Here is a 24242-nt window from a genome sequence, read left to right on the forward strand (position 1 = left end):
ATGGTATTACTTCGTTGATTACGTGCTATCTAAAATATCCTCGATCTGAGGAATGGGAAATTTATCATTTACCGTTTTTCATTCAATTTACGTGATCGATCACAACTCTGACTTTTCGTTTTCCCAAGCTCGTTTTCTTACAACCCAAATTGGTGAAAGTAAGGACTAGTAGAATGGCGGATAATTCCTTTTTCCAACATGTCTCTAACTTGTTCTTCAACATCTGCCTTAAAATGATGAGGGGCGATAAGATTTAGTGTATACCGGTTCATCATCCTTAGTAATAATTTTGTGTTTGATGGCCACTCATTTCTCATCTTTTTCAATAAAACTTGCTGTTGTTGTGGTATACTGATAAAAGTTCATGTTTCTCTAATTTCGAAGATGCTGAGTACGGATAAGCTCATTGATTGCATCTAACTCAGATTGTTCTCGAACTAATTGGAATAGGAGTAATGGTTTCGAAATTGTTTACTCTTAATCCAATTTTTGGTGATTTTCCTTGAATTCTTTACATGTAGTCTAACATGAATAGTAGATTTACTATTGCATGAATTATATAGGCCTGGTTTAATTATAATTTGTTTGTTAACTTTTGAGGTGTTAGGGAAAACCAGTCTCCATCAGTTTTGTATCGATGGTGATGGTGTGGTGGATTTAGCCGTGGGATAAAATTTCGAAAACCAATTTTAATCCGTTTATTGTGACGTACAATTTTAAAAATCGATGGTTGATTTAGTTTTGGCTGAATTCGGAACCAACAATTCTCAAAAAATTATGATTTCATTTCGTAGTATGTTTGTTTGGAAGATTATGTCCTAAAATTAATTTTCCTTTTCGATTAATTGAGTATCCTGAAATATTTTTATAGTAGTTTTAATGTGTTTTGTGTCTTTGGAATTATGCCTGGTCTCAAAACATTTTGTTCGCTCCGTGTCTAGAGTAATTTCAATTCTGCATTAGTTTTTGAATTTTTGCAACTTATATAGGTAAAAATTCATGTTATCAGGGTTCTCGAAGCTGTTTGCCAAAATTTATGGAAGCTCCGTTTCATCTTCTAAAGCACTAACGTTAACTTCATCTATTGGGGTTCCTCTAATTCATTATTATTTATCTGTCTCCTATTGAGGGTTAGTTTACTATTTGAAGATTGTGTATCCATAGGATGAACTTTTGGAAGTATGTTTATGCGTATTGCTATCAGTACTCTGGCTAGAGGAAGTGTTGGATTTACTGAGCGAACGAATTTGGTTTCTATTTCAACTGTAGATTATTATTCTTATAAAATTTCGGATTTGCTCGGTCGATGTTTTGAGCGGTGATTTCCTGGGATCTAAATTTACATAAGAAGGCGTAAGCGTCTTCAAGTCTTGGACGTGCTGCCTGGGCATATCAAAATACGTTCTTTTAATCCAGCTATAAAAGCGGCTAATGCGTCAGCGTCTATAAAGTCGCATATTGCATCCCAATTATCTCGATACTTTTGATTTTGTTTAGCAATAATTTTAATATTTTGTACTATTTCCTTTGTCTTTTGGTAGTATCGCTGGATACTAACCCTTCTATCATTTATTTTTGCCAAAGTTGGCATTTGTATGTGGACAATTCTTGTCTGTCACCAAGGGGCAACGAATGTCTTTAATTTCTGAAAAGACTGAGGATTGCCTGCAAGACATCTATGTCTTCTTCGGCCCTCAATTTTGTTTATTATAGCCATGGACATTTCAAATTGTTGGTCGGATACTGCGGTTTAAATGCGTTAAGAGTTTTTCTGTGATTTTGTATCCAATTGAGAGTTGTTTTCTATTGCCATCGAAAGACTGAATCGCTTATGGGATCAGAATTCTAAAAGTCGTTAAACGTTTGACGGAATCAGGTTAGTGCACTATTCTCCGTCGGACTAATGTTCCTGAAGTACCGTTTTGCTGAGTTAGCGCATTCAGGGTTTGTTGTTGTTCGTTCTGAGTTTGTTGAATGATATGCAGTGTTTGAGCTAGGTGCTAAGCTCGTGTGATATCTTTAACTAAGTTTTCCATATTAATTCGTCTATCGACAAAAAGCACAATAATGGAATATCGGTTTTAAGGGTCGTGTAGTATTCCTCTGAATAGTCCGATTGGGTATCCTCTGATTCCGAATCGTTTGAATTAGAATAGAATGAAAAGTTGCCTAGCTCTGTGTAGGGCGAGACTTATTCTTATTAACTTTAGGCATTCAATATGGGATCGTGGGCTCTATCTTGTAGTTTTCCACGAAAAGGTAGAATATACACCTATCTTGTAGTATGCACTATTCAAATTTGCTACTAAATTCTTCAAAAACACCTATCTTGTGGTATGACTCTGTTCAAATAAGCACTGTCTGGGAGGTCTATCTTGTAGCCTCTCCAGAATGGAAGTATCACTTTTACACTTTTAATAAAAGGAAAAAGATTCACTTACCTGATGGTTCGGTCGTTGAGTGTTGGTAAAGTTGGCGGCGGTGACCTCGAGTCGTCTTCCTTTAACAATCACAAAGAGATGGATGCGACTGCTCTATCTTGTAGTGGCTGCTTCTCCGGATCACACTTGGTGGGAATTTGTTAGTATAACCACCAGCACTTTATTACCTTCACTTTACTTAACGCCGTACGGCTGCAAAAACAGTCGGAGGACCGGGTGTGAGTAAAAAACAATTTATTTACTCATTACTAAATTAAGATACAATTAATTCACGAACTAAGTCACTGATTAACTATCTAGAATGGGAACTGAATACTAACTGACTAGACTCGATTGATTGGGCCCTACTAATATAAAACTTGATGATCTGCAATTCAGGGAATGGTCTCTGCATGGCACGATGGTCGACGTCCGGTCAAAGGTGCTGATGTGCTTATTCTGATGTGGGTCGGTGGTTGTTGCTAAGGGAATTCTCTGATCGTTCGGTTTTCTTGGGTGTACAACATAATTATATGTTTTTATTGGTGTAATACGTCCATCATTACGCATTTTATTCGAGGAACCCACAGGGGCCAGGAAGGTACCCTAGATTACGTGGTTGAGAACCGCTATTCTAGGTGGCAGACTGAGCCTGCGTATATGGACCTGAGAGCGGCATTTGTACAGTGGACCATGAGATCCTTCTCGCAATTGAAGAAGCTTGTCGTTTCATCAAGCCCTGTGCTTTTTTCCGGTCCTATCTGATGAACTGCTCGGCACGGGTTAAGATAGGTTTGTCAGTCTGAAGCATTCTTCAACAACTCAGGGAGTTCCGCAGGTCAGTAATCTTGGCCCTTTGCTCTCCTCGATTTTCATAAACGATGTCTCGCTGTTGTTACCTGCCAGCTGTCGCTTATTTTATGCAGATGACACGAAAATTTAAAAATAATAAAATGTGACTCAGACTGCTTGGAGCTACAACATATGTATACCTTCGCAGATTGGTGTTCGCGTAATTTGTTGTGTCTAAGTATCGAAAATGCAACATCATTTCCCGCAATAACATCCGATCATCTTTGACTATAGCCTTTCTGGACGTAGTCTTACTCGAGTGCAGCATCTGAAGGATCTCGCGTTATCTTGGACATGGGCTTACCTTTCAAGTTCACTACATCGCAAATCGCAAAACCGACAATTGGGCTTTTTGAACATATTGCAGACGAGTTCCGTGATCCATTTTGTCTCAAAGCCCTCTACTGGTCGCTGGTACGATCAATTTTGAGTCGAATGCTGTCGTAAAGAGCCCGTTCCACGTAAGCTAGATCACCCGAATAGAAGCTATTCAAAAAAGTTTTTTGTAAGCACTTCCTCAGGCCGACTCAGAGACCTGCCACCGTACGTGGAACGTTGCCGTCCTTTGCAAATAGAACCGCTTGAGGTGAAACGATCAAGACTGTCCTGCTCTGCTAACTCAGCTAAGCTATTTGAACACTATCGCAAGCTAATTCAGCGAAATATATCTTCATGTAATTTCTATTTCGATGTTGGTTTTCATTATAGCACCCAAATGAGTGCTATAAAGGATTTTATGCAACCAATGTTTCCGTTTTATCACTCAAAGACGAACTGTAAACCAGGTATTATAAACAGGAATTGCAAAAAAAATCTTTATACAAGCAAACGAAACATTTGAAATCGTATTGTTTTATGAATTTTATCAAGCTTTCATTCTTCAATTCCCCACTGTACCCTGCGACGAGCATGGTGGCATTCTAGCCTGGCTGCTAGGTTTGTTTGGATTGCTGTTTTTTGCTGCGCCGTGGTACAGATGTACTTTCGTTCCGATTGTGGTCCAATGTGGGCGCGAGGGGGAAGAGAAGACGCTGTGCTGCTACATTTTTTTTCACGGGGCATGGATGCTGGCAGTCGCGGTGCCGGAGCTGAAAGATATCGTTATGGCACTTTTGACAGTTATTTTCATGTAAATTAGGCGACCAACTAAAAATATGCCCGCTGACGGTGGGTGGGTTGCGGAACTACGCGTGTTTTTATTTCGGGCTCACCAGACATGTGCGAAGGGACACGAAAACGAGGAAGTGATAAATGAGAGATTGATACATTTATTTAGGATTTAATTAAGCTATAAACATGTGTCCGCAGTCATACAGAACGGTGGAATCTGGACCACCGATTGAGAGTTGAAAGATGCTTTTAAGGAAAAGAGTTCACCAATCTTATTTGCTTCGCCTGGTGCAAAGGAGCATTTGTTTATGATTGAAGATGATTTTTAGTTTCGTTGAATTTTACATCACATTGACGGCCAACTACATTGCTAAATAGGTACTAAGTGTGATAAGTTATAAAATAATCATTCAATCATCATCCCAATTAGAAAAAAAAACGTCTCAATCAATTCTATTGCTGCAGTAACTGCATTTCTATCTACACATCCACCGACAAAACCCCTGCAGTGAGAGCGGCTCACCAGCAGGGGCAATAAAATTAGTTACACTTGTTTCTGGGTTTATCAAAGCAAAATAATTGATAATAAATTTCGACATTCTATTATCCATAAGCCCTATAAGATTCGGCACAATCCGAGCTCGAATCGAACGAAAACCCTCGCAGCCTTGTCGTCCCGCATCGATGACGCTGCAGGATGTGAGCGTTGTTGCTCCTAGGGAAAGGCCTGTGCAGGATCGATTGAATGAAAGTGGGAAATTGCAGTCGGTCGGCTGCTGCTGCTGTTGATGCAGTGTTCCCTTTTATTTGTGCCTGGACCTAACGAGCATTTTATTTGTGTGTTTGCCGGTGGGTTTAGCCGGCGATGGCCATATCTGCCCTGGTAAAAGACCGCCAGGGACGAACAAGTGCCAAAGCACGCACACGCACTTGTTATCCTCGCTCGATTGAATCGTCGTCGTTTGGTATCCTCTCTGCATGCGGCTCTGACAGAAGGAAGAACCCGGGAAACCGATTTCAATTTATAACTTCGAAAGGTAATAAAATTAAACAAAATCACACTTATTTCGGTGCAATACATTTGCCTGGCTTTCGATGGAGAAAACGCATGCAATTCCCAGAGTAGATCCATGGGTGTAGCAAGAGATTGAATTTGCTTGGTAATATTTGGCCGCTTTGTTGCTTACAGTGCAGTGAAATATCGGACGTTGAAGCATGCAAATCAGCAGAAAGTAAGCTGGAAGCATGTACAGGGTGGCAATGTTCAAGTGATACACTTCGAATCTTATGAAAATTATTATCAAAAATTCAATTGGTACACTTTCATTCATTTAGCTTACATCTAAATAGATAACACTAAATGCCTCCCACGCTCGCCTTCGTGAACATGCCGGTTTGGAAGCGAACACCATCTTTGCAGGGCTGTTGTCCGGCATTCTTGCAACATGTCCTGTCCATCGTATCCTTCCAGCTTTCGAAACCTTCTGAATACTGGATTCGTCGTAGATTTGGGCGCGCTCGTGGTTTATTATTTGCTTTCGCATACCGTTCTCTTGTACACCGTCAAACTAATTTAATCAAACCAAATTCGAATATTTACTTCCTCCAAAACGGTGTTAAATAGTTGACACGAAAGACCATCACCTTGCTTCGAAGGGACTCGATAATGCGACAATCAAACTATGCAAATAACCCGATCCATCATTGCATTGAAATTCGTGTTCGTGCATTCGTTGCCATAGCTCAGCTGATCTCGATCGATTGTTTCATATGCGGCCTTGAAGTCGATGTGTAGGTAGAACGCATTTAAGGGAATTGCTTTTTTGGAAAAGATGTTCAGTTTCGACACACATAGTTAAGTTTGCAATTTAAGGTGTTTTTTATGATATATAGCGAAAAAAATCGGCTGCTGGTGGGACTTGAACCAAACTTTTCCATTAGGTGCACGGACGTATTACCAGTTATACAACAGCTGCCCTTGCGAGAAGTTGTTCTATAACCAGTCAATAACTATAGGATATCAGTCGATTCCCCGTTACCAATCGAATCTGCTTTGGCAAGTTATTCCAGTTATTCCTAGAAGAGCGCCCGAATGATTCTCTGGAGTTTTTTTTTTCTGGAGGAATTTCCAAATGTATTACACAAGAAATTTACAAATGAATTGTTGAAAACAGGACATTAGGCAGGGCAAATCAATACATTTCATTAAAGCTAGGGGAACTGTACCGGTTTTGACCATGTTCCTAATTTGGCCAATTTTGCGAATAATTCCGAAAATAAGGCAATTTGCGAGGGTTTTATTAGTTCCATCGAAAGATATATCCCTCACAGTTCGACGCTGCTTTCAACTGATCGATTATTTTGGAAAAATATGTATTTTCCAGGGTTGGCCAAATTAGGCACTAAGTTGGCCAAAACCGGTGCACTTCCCCTATATACATTTTATTTAATAAAGGACAATATATAACATTAATTACTTACAACTACGGTGTTTTTCACATTAGAACTATAAACTAACGCGCCCGTTCTGTCGCTTGTTTTCACTAACTTCGTTAGGGCTTCTTTAGTAATGTTACAGTTAAAGTTATATTTATTTCCCGAGTTTTACATTTTATAACTGTCAAAGATATAGAACAAGAAATGCATCTTCAGAGTAAAATCAGCAGTGATTCAAATCGTTCGGGGCTGTCAGTTTGAATATGTATCTGAATCATGCACTTTCCCAGCAGTGGCTCAAGATTCATTTTGTATAACAGTCGAGATTCAAAAGCTTAAAACTGTTATACCGCTCAGTTCTATTTTCTGCAGATTTGAACCACGAATAAATCACGAGATTCAAATATTTTTCAATTGTTTTGGTGCATGAATGCGTCATTTTATTTACGGATCAATCCACTTTGCATTTACCGCGCCTTCCTCAGCAGCAACATAATCATTTCATTTAATGGAAAAAAATCAAACATGAATAGAACACTGCTGGGGAAGCCTGTGAGTTTGTTCTATTTTGGCTCATATTCAAACTAGAATATTATTCGAAAATTTGCAACCAAACAGAATCATTACTGATTTCACTCTCAGTAGCAGTTATAAGCTGCACATGTTTTATACTAGAAAACAAAAAAATAAGCTTCTGAGGCCAATTCAAATGTCAAACTGTTATGATGTCGATGAAATAGTATTTTTGAACCTGAAGACGTCATCTTCTATTGTTTTGAACGAAATAAAACTCGAGTAAATTCTGTTGCAAATTCGTGCAAAAATACAACTGAGCAGTATTCCAGTTATAAATTTTCCGACGAAACTGTTCGAATTTTTAAAACTATAACGTCTGTTGAAGATGGCATTTTTACAGTTTCAATTTCATTTGCTCATCCAAAAATAAACCAAATACGTCGGGATTGCAATCGATTCGTCATTATTTTTCTTCGGATATTCTCATGAATTCCTTGGGGATTTTCTTCGGAAGTTTCTTTACAAATTAGGGTAGTCATGCAGGTGATATTTCATGAATTCCTTCGGAAAATTCTCCAGACATTTCTTCGTAAAAATACCATTAATCTGGTAAGTCATCTAGAAATTCTTTCATTATTATTATTATTTATTCAGACTAAGGCCGAAATGGCCTGTGCAGTATATAAGAGTCTTCTCCATTCGGCTCGGTCCATGGCTACACGTCGCCAACCACGCAGTCTACGGAGGGTCCGCAAGTCATCTTCCACCTGATCGATCCACCTTGACCGCTGCGCACCTCGCCTTCTGGTGCCCATCGGATCGTTCTCGAGATCCATTTTCACCGGGTTACTGTCCGACTTTCTGGCTACATGTGCCCGGCCCACCGCAGTCGTCCGATTTTCGCGGTGTGAACGAAAGAAATTCTTTCATGCATATATTTAAAAAAAATCTAAGAATTCTTTTAAAAACTCCTCCGGAGTTCCTGTAGGAATGCTTTCAGAAATTCTTACAGGTACTCCATCAGGCATTTTTCGGAAGGATTTCGTTCTAGAGTTTCCGAACGCATTCCCAAAGGAATTTGAAACATTTTTTTAATTTTTCTGGGCATTCCTTTGAGAATAGCTTAAGATTTTTTTTCCCAGAGACTCTTTCGGAAAATTCTGAGGAAATTGCTTCGAAGAAAAACCCAGAATGTATTTTGGAAAAGGAAGATACTCCTTCAAAGATACGAAGATGGAATTCTTAAAATCCATTAAAAACTTAGTAAGTACTTAAGGAATACATGCGTCTCTACTAAATGTATTTTTCGGGGGGTTCTTTTAAAGATTTCTTTTTCTTCGGAAATTCTTTTAGAAATTACTTTTGGGGCTCTTTCGGAAATTTGGTCGATATTTATTAATAAATATCGTCGAATATTAGGAATTCATTCGAACTTGTTTTTAGAAAAGTGCTTTGGCAATTATTTCAGGATTTTTTTTTCAAAGAAATCCCATCGGAAACTCTAGGAAACAATTCTTGGAATTCGTTCGATTTTTTTTAGAAATTCATCCAGGAATACAGGTCAGACTCGTCACTCCGGATAATCGAATCACCAAAAAAAATATATAAGGGTTGGAATCGCGTCGCGACTGTCGCGTCATGTGTGTTTGGGGAACCTCAATAGGATTTCCCAATAAGATCGGATAAGGATAAGTGCCAAAAAATGTGTTCAACTTTGTGCACTCAAGCACACAGACATCCCACATCCAAATCCGTCCTTTTTTTTTAATGACAGGAACACCGTTTTCGACCAGAGGTCGTACAAATTGAACAGTTAACACCTAGACAACGGACAGGACACATAACACCCAGTTTATCAGGTGACGAGCATTTTTTTCATGTCTTGTTATAATCGAAAAAGCCTTACGCTGCTCGTTTATCGTTATTAATTATCAATTGAGAGAGAATTCTGCAATCCTTGTTATGCACCCAAACAGATCGTTCTAAGGTGGCGAGGTTAAGTTTTCATGAAACCACATTGGCTTGACACGAAGTGTGTTGAACTGACGGGTATGTATATAACAAAGGAGGGTCGTTTGGCCGAATAGCATTCGGCCGAATGCCATTTGGCCAAAGGCCACTAGGCTGAAAATTGTTTGGCCGAATCATTTGGTCGAATACGAAATTTTGCCAAATAGGTCATTTGGCCGAAAAGGACATTTGGCCGAACAGACCACTAGGCCGAAAGTCATTTGGTCGAAAGGGTCATATAGTCGAAAAGGCCATTGGGCCGAATAGGTCATTTGGCCAATAGGTAATTCGGCTGAATAAATCATTTGGTCGAATAAGTCATTCGGCTGAATTGGGCATTTGGTCGGATGGGACTGTTACCGGTGGGTAACATTGAGTTATTTGAAAAATTATGATTTCGGGAACATGGAAATATATGTTCAGTTAACCGCTGCCCCAATTTGGATGGATACGCATGGACTGTCAATGAAAGCGCTAGGCGCACTTGGTAAGAGCAGCAAAAATGGGTGACTGAGTGGGCTAGAGATCCACGAAATTAAATCAAAGCGAATGGAAGAAGGTGATACGTTTGTTCGGATTGCGGGAAGTAACTCGATGTTCGGGAGAGTGAACGGCAGGACAGTCGAGATCACCAAACCGGTAACATCAGCATTCGTCCATACGAAGAGTATAGTGGCCATTGCGAAAAGTGAATTCACTCCAAATCATTGGAGCTCAAACTGGTTTCCCTGGCGGTTACGCCCAAGAAGTGTGATAATTTTGGAACAGTCTCCGGTCCACAGTCTACGCGGTCCGAGAGCTCCTGGTCGGAACGAAAAGTTAGGGAAGTGATAGAAGTTTGTGTCCACGTGCTAGCGGAGCCGCTAGTAGCTAAGCTGCTGTGTCCGTTCGTTGCGCCGTCAGATCAGAGCAGGTTGAAAGCAAGAGTTTGAGCTCGATCCATCCCCACTTCCCTCGTGGGTTCAGTCAGAGACCGAATTATCGGCCAGCAGTTCATCATTGCCACCTCCTGCTGTGGTAGAGTGCAGGACTATCAATCGCAAGACCCATAAATCGAATCCAGTTTTGTATTTCTATTTAATTTTGTTCTGCTGTAGTATTTTGCAACATTGTTAAAATTCTACTGCAATCGAAGGATGTTTCCGTAGGCTCCACCCCTTGCGCGTTTTAGATTGCAAGAGAGTTATATTTGATGTCACATACACAAAGATTGTTTCTTTCCAAATACAGTGATCGTTCGCTAATTGGGGTTCAACCTTACCCCAATTAGCGAATGCCGTTCGTTAATTGGGGCGTTTTGACAAGCGTCAATGTTGTTTACTTTTTGCATTGAACAAAGGAAAACTTTACGCGCCAGAAAATATCGATCCCTCCAAACACGAAAACAAAACGTCAACGCGTTTTTGACATCACATTCTGACGTTTATTGCTTTTTAATTGGGTTCCGCCCCAATGAGCGAACCCCCAACTAAAAAGCGCCCCAAGTAGAAAAAACCCAATTAGCGAACGTTCACTGTAGTTGCAACAAAGTGAATTGTTCAGTAGTGAACCAAGTTGTGCTGCTTGGGTCCATCGCCGCCTATCCACGCCGGAACGCCATCTTCGAAAATATCTCCCGTTCCTCATTCGCTACTGCGGACATTCTAGGGAAAACTCCACTCCCCAAGCCTCGCGGACCGCCATTTAAAATTCACCACATGGCTTGATTGTATAATAACCTTATTTGTCAAGCCCATCGACGAAACCGGAACGCCTAGACGTGGTAATCGTACCACAATGGAAGTGCCTCGCCGGCGCACTACTTCCTTGCCACTGTAGACGAAATTGAAACGCCTAGACCCCTTATGCTACGTTTCAGCTATACTGATGTACACCACAAACTTGACACTTACAATTTTATGTTCAACCAAAACCAAACGAAAAACGATAACACCGCCTTTCCCCTGAGGAAGACCCGAAAAGTGGTCGAAACGTTGGGATAAAATCAAAATTATCGTTTGATTACTGAGACTGCATAGCCGAAACGTAGCATAATTACCCTGATCAGTCAAACTCCTATCATAATCGCTTAGACCCCGCAATCGAACTTAGGCAGAAGACGTCTCGCCAACGCACAGTGTTTTATTTCGTCATTTTCACGATCGAAATTTAAAAACTCGAAAAGTGTTGATTTTGGATATAGGGTTTGTTCACAGAAGTTTCAAGATATTTAGGAGCGCATCTTTCGATAAAAACAGTTTGATGATTAATCCCCCTAAAAGTGAGTTGAGAAAATTATTTTTCCACCAGAATGAGATAGACACGAAGTGTCTTCCGCAAAGTTGTAGTAAATGTTAATACGAGCAACTTTGCTGAACATCCCGAGTTTCTATCTCTTATATATAACAAACTTAAGTCGTTTTATGTAAAAACCCCATTAAAATCTTATTTTTAATTCTAACTCTTTCCAATGATTTTTCCCATTTTCCGTCTCTTCTACGAAGTTGTTAAACAAGCAAAATTACATGTTTTTGCTGAACATTGTAACATTCCATCTCACATACAACAAAAGTTATCTCTAAATTATACATATTTTTAGAGGTATTTTTACTGGTGATTACTCCCTTAATTGCAAAAAGTCGCAAATTTCTTCACGATATGCTAAAAATCGCTTATTTCATTTTTATACTGACATTGAAAACTTTTGTCGACAAGAGTCTTCTCGAATGCTGTGTTAAAAACTTGTAAACCTATGAAAAATCATAATATTTGAATAACTTTTGTTTTATAAAAGATAGAAAGTTACAATGTTCAGCAAAAACATGTAATTTTGCTAGTTTGACAACTTTGTAGAAGACGTTTAAGTTAAAAGAATGATTTTAAGGGGATTTCCTCATAAACCATGTTAAGTTTGTTATATCAATAATATAGAACCTAAGCTTCATCGCCGCATTTGTTATAACGTGAAATGCAAAGTTTGTAATACCAAAGGAAAAGTTGTTTCCAAATTCAACAGGATTTGTATTCGTTGTTCTCTTTGTCATCGCTTTCACACTTTCAATAAAATAGTTTGGTATCTTCTGGAAGCACCTTCCTTCGACTTCTTGGCTATTGATACAACGGGATCCAACGAACACAGCATTCGAGAAGACTCTTGTCGACAAAAGATTTCAATGTCAGTATAAAAATGAAATAAGCGATTTAAAAATACCTCTAAACATATGTATAATTTAGAGATAACTTTTGTTGTATGTGAGATGGAATGATACAATGTTCAGCAAAAACATGTAATTTTGCTAGTTTAACAACTTTGTAGAAGAGACGGAAAATGGGAAAAATCATTGGAAAGAGTTAGAATTAAAAATAAGATTTTAATGGGGTTTTTACATAAAACGACTTAAGTTTGTTATATATAAGAGATAGAAACTCGGGATGTTCAGCAAAGTTGCTCGTATTAACATTTACTACAACTTTGCGGAAGACACTACGTGTCTATCTCATTCTGGTGGAAAAATAATTTTCTCAACTCACTTTTAGGGGGATTAATCATCAAACTGTTTTCATCGAAAGATGCGCTCCTTAATATCTTGAAACTTCTGTGAACAAACCTTATATCCAAAATCAACACTTTTCGAGTTTTTCAATTTCGATCGTTAAAATGACGAAATAAAACACTGTGCAACGCTCCATTTCATCGACACCGAAGTCGTCACCACGAAGTTTCACATTGAGAAGTGAGAAGTGAGACGTCTCAATTCCCACTTCTCATTTCTCACTCCTCACTGGAAAAGTTAGAAGTACGAAGTGAGTAGTGAGACGTTTCACTACTCACTTCGCGCTTTTCACTTTTCACAGTGAAAAGTTAGAAGTGATAAGTGAGACATCTCACTGCTCACTAATATCCTATTTGGCCAAATGTTTTATTCGGCTAAATGCCCTATTCGGCCTAATATCCTATTCGCCCAAATGTCCTATTCGGCTGATCGTCCTACTTGGCCAAATGTCCTATTCGGCCAAATGTCCCATTCGACCAAATGATCTATTCAGACAAATGACCTATTCAGCCACATGATCTATTCGGCCACATGACCTGGTCGGCCGAATGACCTATTCGACTATATGACCCTTTCGGCCAAATGATTTTTGGCCTTATGATCTATTCGGTCAAATGGGATATTCGGCCAAACAAGCATTCAGCCGAACGGTATTCGGCCAAACGGCCCTTCCCCTTTGGCCGAATAGGACATTTGGCAGAATAGGACATTTGGCTGAACTGGACAGACGTCTCTCTACTCACTTCTTATTATTCACAGTGAGAAATGAGGAGTGAGAAGTGAGACGTCTCAATGTCCTACTCGGCTTTATGACCCTTTCGGCCAAATGACTTTCGGCCTAATGGTCTGTTCGGCCAAATAGGGTATTCGGCCAAACATTTTTCTGCCTAGTAGCTTTTTGCCAAACGGCCCTTCTCCAAAATCTCAGCACCAAATTATCCTGTAAGGTTCTTGTGCATTAAAATCTGCCATCTGCTGATGCGGGTGTATTTTTTGTTGCTTTCATTTTCTGTAGGAATATTTCCTCCCGAAGACAGACAGGAAGACGACTTCACCTGGAACCTTTTTATCGTACCCATCATGACATGACTTACGGCTTTGCTTCCTACCTTAGGGAAGGTCTGACATTTTTCGTCTTAGAAAATACCAACGGGGATTGAACTCAGGCTCACTGGGGTGAGTGGCAGTCACAGTTACCACTCAACCATCCAGCGCCGTCGTTTGGGTAAATTGTTTGATAGTTATTCACCGCTCTCTAAGAGGTTGTGTAATTTTTGAACAACACATAATTGAATTTACGAGAAATCGTTTTACTAGAAAAGAACTGAATCGCTCGAGTGTTTATAGACTGATATTCGAGTTTATAAACGAACTCTGGATACACCAATGAACACTTGGCTACGAACTCAGTCTTTTCTCTGTTGCTGCCGCTATGGGGTGGCTCAATAGGGTTGTCTAGAAAGATTCTCGACTAAAGAACATACTTCTGGTAACCACATCCTAGACTCAATATCACTCTCCGGAGTGGCATCCGTTTGACTCTTCATGTCTATCCCTCCTCCCTGCTGTGCCAAACTTCGCAACTAAATATACGCAACCACCACCACCCCCCGTCTAACTCTAATAAAAACAACATTATTAGCCGAATCCTTAGGGGATGAAGTGATATTGAACAATGGAAGGATTTTCCCTCTTCATCCAAATGAAGAGCTGGGAAATCTCCCTCTGACTGAATGCTGAGCTGACTCTACCGAGTTTGTTCTTCCGTTCGATGATGTTATCACAGTTCCAGTGTCGGTTTCACAAATTGCAACACCAGCACCAGTTAGTCGGGTTTTGTCTCATACCAGCAGGGGCAGCGACGGGGGTTAAGGAATTAAACAGATTAGAGTGAATAATAAAATCACTTGACGGTTTCCGATCGTGTATTTCTGATTTGCTCCTGATGGTGTTCCGCCGGTGGATGACGACAATCTGGCATTTGGTGACGTGTCGGAAAGGGAACAAGTACAATTTGTGTAACTGTTGTAATTACAATTAACTTTTACCACCCTTTCCCAGTAGGGAGCGGACGCGTGGAACAGGGAACGGAGGGAGGTGTAGCTTCCGACAAAGGACTCTCGATGATAGAGGGAATGATTCCGTTGAGGGATTCAATAATGCAGCGGATTTTACGAGCCAAAGCGACTGATTGCTATCGCTTTGACTGGATTTATGGTAGCAGTTCTGCGTATCTCAACGAGATTGTGGCGAGAGAATGATGAGAGGAAAGAAATTGATTTCGAGATGTGTTCCACTAAAATCCAGCGTTGATTGATACGTCAAAATGCACCAATCATGAGCTTAATCTTGATGTTTTGGAACCTAACGCCATGGTGGGAAAACAGAGAGACCACCCAGATAACTTGCTGTGCGATAGACCAGATAAACCATGTGTACAAACTCTATATCTTGAGAGCAACATTGAATAAATCAGAATACTACATTCACCAAAACCTAATTATGTTGACTAACATTTTTTCAGATCGGTTTCTGATCCTCTATCGACTACTTTGTGTCACTAATTTGCAAGCCATAAACCATTTTTCAGAATCTGCACTCCATCAGTGCAGTTCTGCGAGAAAAAGAAAATGCAAGAAAACACTTCTCCGCAGTATATCCGATGACGAAACTATATCACAACTGTCGTGAACCACCGGTCGTAAATCATATTTTCTCCACTCCGGGCCGGTGCCCAGAGGCAGCGACAAGTTTTAATTAGCAAGTAGTTTCCCAGATCTGAGTTCTTTCATTGCGCATTCCGCCACCAGATCCGACACCGGCATGGCACTGCATGTGCTTGGGTTGGCCGTGCGCCGCCGTCGGTCGAGCGCTTCAATGAAACGATGGCCGTACTCCAAAAGCCACATTTCCTCATTATTTACGACATTTTTAATGCCCTTCAAAGGAACAGATAAAAATCGACTTTATGGTAATTTGTACTTCACTCTCCACACTCCAAATACGGTGGGGCGCACAGAGCCAGCAGCAGAGACATCATCCAACTCACTCATTGACTGACTTGGCACTGGCACGCATAAACTTGCGCCGCACTTCCTTTTCTGGACTTTCCAAGCCCCGCACACTCGCGCATAATGACGCATTTATAGCTCGAAAACACAGGAAAAATAGTCATAAAAATCCCTTTTGAATGATCGCTTTTCCTTTCCGTCTCTTCGTTCCGTACTCCGTCAGTAGGTGGGACCCTTTCAAGTTTCACGCTGACAGGTCGGAGTTGGGTTCCGTCGCCCACCTTCTCGGCGCGCATCGACTTTCTCACACTCCATCAATGGAAGACTCCTTTTATAATGCTTTCTTGAATACTCCACAGATGTCCTTAATCTAATCCATCATCAAGAAAACGATAAAACTGTCACTTTCACCTCTAATCCTTAGCTTCGGCATCAAACAGATCTCGATTACGGCACTTTCTGAATTATTATTTGTTCTGCTGCTAGGTTTTGATCGAAGTTTTTTTTTCTCGAATAGAAGGTGCTCGATCAATCTCAAATATCGAAGTTGACTTGTTGCGTCGCTTCATTGAACATATGAAAAAGGATGAAAGGCATTAGGTCAAACAAGGGATTAGATGTCTAAGTGGGTCGTTCGTTAGATGATAGTTGGATGAAAATCCTTTTCACACCTGCTGTAAGAGATGTCGTCATGATCGACAGCTCGTTTCAACTCTGCATCAATTCCAATTAGAACGAAGACGAATCTTTATTCCATTTTTTTTTTTCAAGAGCTTTAGCCAAAGCAGTGTACATAAATGCAAATCCATTTTCTTCCCTCGACTGCATTCTGTCACGTAGGTATACTCAATGCTAATAAGGTTGACGGTTTTGGAGCTCGTTACTGTTTTCACTTAACGGGAATAATCCGAGATGACAAATATACACCTTAGAATGTTAGCATTATTTGCATTGTATTTCGAACATTTACCTTCAAATAAAAATATGGGATACGGTCAACATTTTCAAAAAAAATCCTTCATGATTAGCGAGTTAATATGTATGAATGCATTCGAGCGTCAGATCTTCAACGTGAAACTCCATAAAACAACAAAATTGCAGCGCAACCGTCTGGGACGGGAAGTCATTAAATTGAAACGCCACCCGAAGAGCACAATCGATGGCGGCGGGAGCAGTCACAGTCACAGATCACGACTCCCGGCATGTTTTCCGAAAAGACACCAACGCTTCAACTGCCAGCTCCACGCCACTGGAAAAGAAATAATTTGTAGCAGACGATAATTGCACTGAAAATGTGCTAACAAACATGTGATTGCAATTTTTCATGCCCGAATCGGCGCGATCCGACTGGCTACTGCTGCCGCCGCTCCGGTTGACTCTGGTAGTGTTCGGTCCGCGTGCGTAGGTCCAAAAGGCAGATTTGATGATAATTGCCTCAAGTGCTGAGAAGCGATAAATTTCTTACCACGCGGCGGAGGTCTACGGCGGTGGATTTCTAGCAGGCCACCCTCGCAGACTCACTTATGGGGCCGGAGCAAAACCAGAAGCTTAATTGCCCCACCATTACAGAATCTCAGAATATCGGTGACTGCGCCGCGGCTGCTGGGGCAGCACGTGTATCTATTTTTGGGGTCCATCATCCACGGCGCGTCTGGATTTCTTCTCTTCAGTTTCACCAAATTATCGCCATTCGAAAGTGAACCTCACACTTTCGCCATCCATCAAAGGCCATTTCGTTTGTTGCTTATGCATTGACGACTATAGCGTAAAAAGGTTGAAGAATCGGTATCGAGCAGAGGCGGGGTTGTTTCACGTTTCAAGTGTTTTGATTGCAATAAATGAGCGCTACTGTTTTTATATGTACATATGTATATGTATTATGAGTACAGGATCCGTAAGTAAGTAAGTAACTGTTTTTATACGTCGCCTCAAAGCAGACATATTTTGAATAACGGAAATGTAATCATAGCGTTTGAAATATTTTATTCTGAAAAATTGTGCATCACCAGCAACATTGGTGTTTCTTATCTGTATCTTTTTTTTTTAAATTGTATTTGCACCACATTGATATACAGGTAACATTTATCGTTATGAATCTTCATATATTGCAGCTCCAACCAAAATGATTCCACCTGCTGGCCGGCTTGCTTACTTTTGGTTTCGACGCCCAACAGCAAAAAACGATGATAAATGTCCACAATATCTCATTTAAACCAGCGAAAGTCTCGAGTAAAATGGACAAAATGTTGACCCGGTTGTATCTTACATGCATCCAATTAGAGTCCACTCCACGCTTAATGAGAAGTTTTGATTTTCTCAATTTGTTTGCATGATAACTTTATTCGACCCAAGCAAAATTGCTTGTAATATAAACACAGCAAATAATTTTGAAAATTCAACGACGTGTAAAATTGCAGCTTATCCCATCAAACGAATTAGCATTCGATATTCTATTAAATTTGATTGAATTTTACAAGCAAGCACCGTTTACATTTATTTCGATTTAAAAGAATAGTGAGATCGATTAAGTTTTACGTCTATTTGCATGCTCCAAATATGTGCATGAAAATACATTTAAAATCACAACATATATCTTTCGAAATCAACAATCACTCGTCCCAAGAAGTAAGAAGAATCATTCCTCCCAAGTGTGTTGAAACAACATCCACCTAAGAGCCGTGTTGATGTCACTAGGCCGAACAAACCATTAGGCCGAAACCCATCTGGCCTTAAGGGTTGTTTGGCTGAAAGGTTTATTTGGCCGAAGGGGTCGTTTGGCCGAAAGGGTCGTTTGGCTGAAAGGCTCATTTGGCCGAAAGGCTCATTTGGCCGAAAGGGTTATTTTGCCGAATAGGACATTTGGCTGAATAAGACATTTTATCGAATAGATCATTAAAAAAGTGAGAAAATAGGAGTGAGAAGAGAAGCGTCTCAATTCTCATTCCTCATTTCTCACTTCTCACTATAAAAAATGAGAAGCGTGAAGTGACCCACTTTGCACTACTCACTTTTCACAGTGAGAAGTGAGAAATGAGGAGTGAGAAGTGAGACGTCTCACTACTCATTTCGCGCTTCTTACTTTTTACAGTGAAATGAAGAGTGAGAAGGGATGCATCTCATTTCTCGCTCATCAGTTCTCACTTCTCTCTGTAAAAAATAAGGAGTGCAAATTGAGTAGTGAGATAATGGGCCAGGTATAATGAAGGGATTATCTCCTCTCTTACTTTATTCGCATCACCCCTTTCTTCGCGTTGTACCGGACAGTCGCATTCATTCAAAAAAGGGTGTATAAGCCTATGATTTGAATCTGCTAGATAAGTTCGATCTAATATTCTTGTTATCACCCTAATGCTGTGAATTTATACTACTTCTATACATATGTAACTTGCCATGTTATATACTTCTCTCTATAAGCCAATGTATTGCCTGAAATACGAGAGAAGAGATAATGTTCCTATCTGACCACTATCCATATACATTAAGATAGCCGATGAGTCCGTTGATCATCTCGTTAAGAGACAGTACATTCCAACTCGTCGATCTATACGGTTAAGAATAAACGATCGTGCGCGACAAATTCCACCCTAAATTCGAATCGTCTCTAACAATTCCGAAAGCAAGTGCTTATCCGCGACTTTAAATCCGAAAAGTGGGAAAGCAATATTCGGTTCGAAGTGTAAGACACACAAGGAGTGGAAATGTGCTACTAAACTCCGTTCTGGTTAAAGAACAAAGAAAGTAGTGTTTTCCGAGAAGTTCACACTCATTTAGTCAACTGATTGCCGTTTATTGCGGTGAAGAAAAACCTTCGGTCCAGCGAACAACCCTGTGGGCGTCGTCATTGGTCCTTCGAGCCGGATCGGAGGATACCCCGGTCAGAAGGAATTAAGTGAGTGTGTGAACCAAATTCCGGGTCCGAGTGACCACTGAAAGTCGGCACATAGGCCGTGAAATTACGCCATAGTAGAGTGACTACAAAGTGTGGATATTTGAAGCGCGCCAGATTCCAATTGTGCGATCAGTGAATAGTCACCGTGCCATTTGTATCTAGGCATTGTACGGTCCCCGTGGGGAAGAATAGTGTGAAAATCGACACTGAAGCAGCTTTGTAGCTGAGCGTGGCTTGGGTATAGGCAGTAGAAACAAAGTGTGCTGTTTTTAGCCTGGTCGAATTCAGTGAAGTGAGACACAAATTAAAATTTCGGTCGCAATCTCATTGCGTTATCCTTGGTGGCGGCAAGGAAGGAGTGAATGATATAGCAGTGACTCTTCAAACGATAGTGTTTGCACCAATCCGCGTAATCGCGACGTATTCCGCGCAATTCGTCCGCGTCGGGAAGGAGCAAAATCGTACCGTCCACGTCGGGAAGGAGAAAATCAATTTCGTTCGCGATCGTTCCGTCCTAGATCGGTGCAAAAATGCCGGACAAAAGCGCGAGCAAAGTTAACCGATTTGAGCGTAGTGAGGAAAGGACTGATAGCCCATTGTACTGGAGTAGAACATTTTGTTAAACACTACGAAGAAAACCGTGATAATTGTCAGATTTCTGTTAGACTTGAAGGACTGGACAGAGTGTACCGAGACTTCCTCAAGGTGCAAGCGGAAATCGAAAAATGCGATGATGCGGAGAATTTGGACACGCATCTAGCGGAGCGAGTTGGGTTTGAGGCCAGATATTGTGTAGCTAAAGGTTTTCTGTTGTCCAAACGTGCAGAGGATCACAACCAAAGTGTGCTCAATACAACACCAGCTGTTCCGGGCAACTTCCATCTTCGACTGCCACAAATTGATCTTCCCAAATTCGCTGGGGATTTCTCGAAGTGGCTGTCCTTTCGGGACACCTTCACATCGATGGTGCACTCGAACGCCGACATTCCAATTGTAGCCAAATTGCAGTACCTGTTCCAGTCCCTCGAAGGAGAGGCACGTAAACCTTTCGAGACCGTAGACATCGAAGCCGATAATTACGGTGCCGTCTGGGAGGCTCTACTCAAAAGGTATGACAATCGTCGTTTTCTCAAGAAACAGCTTTTCAGTAGCATCTATGACCTACCGGCGGTCAAAAAAGAATCCGCCAACGATCTGTATGAGTTGGTGGATGAGTTTCAGCGCCAAGTGAAGGCCCTCGCCAAGCTAAATGAACCCATCGACCACTGGGACACCCCCCTGGTGAATATCCTCTCCTACAAACTTGATCCAGCTTCTCTCCGTGCGTGGGAGGAGAAAACCAGCCAGGATGATGACGTCAAATACAACGATTTAGTTGAGTTTTTGTACCAGCGTGTGCGCATCCTGAAGTCCGTAGCATCTGATATGTCCCATCGTTCCCAACCCAGCCAAGCAAAGGTGGCCGGCAATATTTTGCCTCCAAAAAAGCAGCTTTCGTCCAAGTTCGCCGCCAGTGTGGTATCATCCGATAGTAAATCAAACGTTCCATCATGTTTCGCTTGCTCCGAACGGCACTTTCTATTCCAGTGCCAAACATTCGCCAAGATGCCCGTCAGCCAAAGAAGAGAGCTGATATCCCAAAGGAAGTTTTGCTGGAATTGTTTCCGAACCGGCCATAATGCTAGAAGCTGCTCATCTAAGTTTTCCTGCAGAACGTGTCGCGATCGCCACCATACATTGCTGCACGATCCCATCCAGACTGTTGAGTCTTCTGCTGCTCCTGCCGTGATGTCGAAACCCCATGACGTGATGTCCAATTCTGCCCTGCTGGCCATTCCGGGACCGTCTTCCGCCTCCCAACAAGTTAGCATCTCGGTTCAATCACAAGCCAGCACGGTTCTCCTACAGACGCTCAAAGTTGTCGACGATCACGGGAAGGCTTTCGAAGCAAGAGCTCTGTTGGATTCCGGTTCAATGTCGAACTTCATGTCATCAGAGCTTGCCAATCTCCTTGCCATCTCTCAATCCAAAGTCGATGTATCCGTTGAAGGAATTGGCCAATCCCATCGCAAGTTGCATCGTGCCATCGCCGCCACAGTCTGTTCCAGAGTAGGAACTTTCTCCACGAAACTTCATTTCTTCGTCATCGACCACCCCACCGCCAATTTGCCTACTATCGAAGTCAAGCTTTCCTCCTGCAAACTTCCCAAGGTCGAATTAGCCGATCCGTTATTCTATGCCCCGAACAAAATCGACCTCGTCATTGGCGGCGAAGTATATTGGGATCTCCACACGGGCAAGAAAGTTTCCCTGGGTCCTGGCTTGCCCTACCTCATCGAAACCCATTTCGGTTGGACCTTATGTGGCTCGACATCACCAGCACCTGTCGGGCCAGTAGCGTGTCAGCTATCCAGTTCTGACGCCCAACTGGATGCCACTCTCCAAAGGTTTTGGGAGATCGAGACGATTCCCAAACAATCCGTACACTCCGCTTCCGAAAGGATTTGTGAAGCATTCTACGCTACAATCACTTCAGAGATCCAAGTGGGCGATACATCGTTCGTCTACCCAGAACAGAAAATCCCCGAATCGAATTGGGAGAGTCAGGGATGATTGCAGAGCGTCGATTTCTCGCTTTGGAACGCCTTCTAGAGCGAGACCCTAGGTAGCCTACCATCAGTTTATGGATGACTACGAGCGTCTTGGACACATTAGATGGCTCGATGAACCGGTTGACAATACCAAGTTGCACTGTTACCTTTTCCACCATCCGGTATTTAAGCTCTCAAGTACCACCACGAAGACTAGGGTAGTGTTTGATGCTTCGTGTCAAACAACGTCAGGCTGCACACTCAATGAAATTCTCCTTGTTGGACCGGTCGTTCTAGACGATCTTTTGTCACTCGTTCTTCGATTCTGCTTCCACCGCATCGCCCTAAATGGGGACATCGAAAAGATGTACTGGCAATCATGAAGAAGATCAACCACTGCAGCGTATCAAATGGCGTAGTAATCCATCCGACCGGATAACCACATACCAGCTACATACCAGCTACACACCGTAACCTACGGTACAGCCTCCGGCCTTATCTCGTCACGAAAACTCTCCAGCAACTGTCAATTGATTCCGGCAACCAATTTCCATCCGCCGCTGATCCTGTAGCTAATGATTTTTACGTCGATGACTTTCTTTCCGGAGCCGACGATGTCGTAGCCGCTATCCAAACACGACGTGAAGTATCAGCAATGCTCGAATCTGCCGGATTCTCGATGAAAAAGTGGGCTTCCAACTCAATCGAAGTTCTTGAAGATATTCCTCCAGAAGACCGTTCTATCCAGCCATGGCATGACCTCCAAGATCCGCAGTTTGTTAGCACGCTTGGGCTTATTTGGGAACCGGGAACAGACACTTTCTGCTTCAAGGTACAGCTACCTTTGCCAGCCCCCATTCTCACCAAGCGAAGAATCATGTCCTCATTTCATTTCATTTCATTTATTTAGTTAACATCTAAACAGATAACACTGAATCAACAATTTGACGCCACAATGCACGGTTCGAGGCCGCATCTCTCCATCCTCGGATACGCCCCACGCTCGCCAAGTCGTTCTGCACCTGGTCTGCCCATCTCGCTCGCTGCGCTCCACGCCGTCTCGTACCTGCCGGATCGGAAGCGAACACCATCTTTGCAGGGTTGCTGTCCGGCATTCTTGCAACATGTCCTGCCCATCGTACCCTTCCGGCTTTAGCCACCTTCTGGATACTGGGTTCGCCGTAGAGTTGGGCGAGCTCATGGTTCATTCTTCGCCGCCACACACCGTCTTCTTGCACACCGCCAAAGATGGTCCTAAGCACCCGTCTCTCGAATACTCCGAGTGCTTGCAAGTCCTCCTCGAGCATTGTCCATGTTTCATGTCCGTAGAGGACTACCGGTCTTATTAACGTCTTGTACATGACACATTTGGTGCGGTGGCGAATCTTTTTCGACCGCAGTTTCTTCTGGAGCCCGTAGTAGGCCCGACTTCCACAGATGATGCGCCTTCGTATTTCACGACTAACGTTGTTGTCAGCCGTTAGCAAGGATCCGAGGTAGACGAATTCCTCGACCACCTCGAAGGTATCCCCGTCTATCGTAACACTGCTTCCCAGGCGGGCCCTGTCGCGCTCGGTTCCGCCCACAAGCATGTACTTTGTCTTTGACGCATTCACCACCAGTCCAACTTTTGTTGCTTCACGTTTCAGGCGGGTGTACAGTTCTGCCACCTTTGCAAATGTTCGGCCGACAATGTCCATGTCATCCGCGAAGCAAATAAATTGACTGGATCTGTTGAAAATCGTACCCCGGCTGTTACACCCGGCTCTCCGCATGACACCTTCTAGCGCAATGTTGAACAACAGGCACGAAAGTCCATCACCTTGTCTTAGTCCCCGGCGCGATTCGAACGAACTGGAGTGTTCGCCCGAAAT

The 24242-nt window shown here is 42.0% G+C and overlaps 1 protein-coding gene across 1 annotated transcript in view; it reads left to right on the top strand.

Moving 5' to 3' along the window:
* The window catches only part of LOC134210014 (uncharacterized), a 27587-nt gene extending 5197 nt beyond the window's left edge, over nucleotides 1–22390 (top strand). The window contains exon 2 of the mRNA XM_062686039.1: nucleotides 20412–22390. Coding sequence (XP_062542023.1) covers nucleotides 20412–22390 — 1979 coding nt within the window. The remainder of the gene's footprint in view (nucleotides 1–20411) is intronic.
* The last annotated feature ends 1852 nt before the right edge of the window (nucleotides 22391–24242 follow it).

Source organism: Armigeres subalbatus, chromosome 2 (genome assembly GCF_024139115.2).
Source record: "Armigeres subalbatus isolate Guangzhou_Male chromosome 2, GZ_Asu_2, whole genome shotgun sequence".
Classification (NCBI taxonomy): Eukaryota; Metazoa; Arthropoda; class Insecta; order Diptera; family Culicidae; genus Armigeres; species Armigeres subalbatus.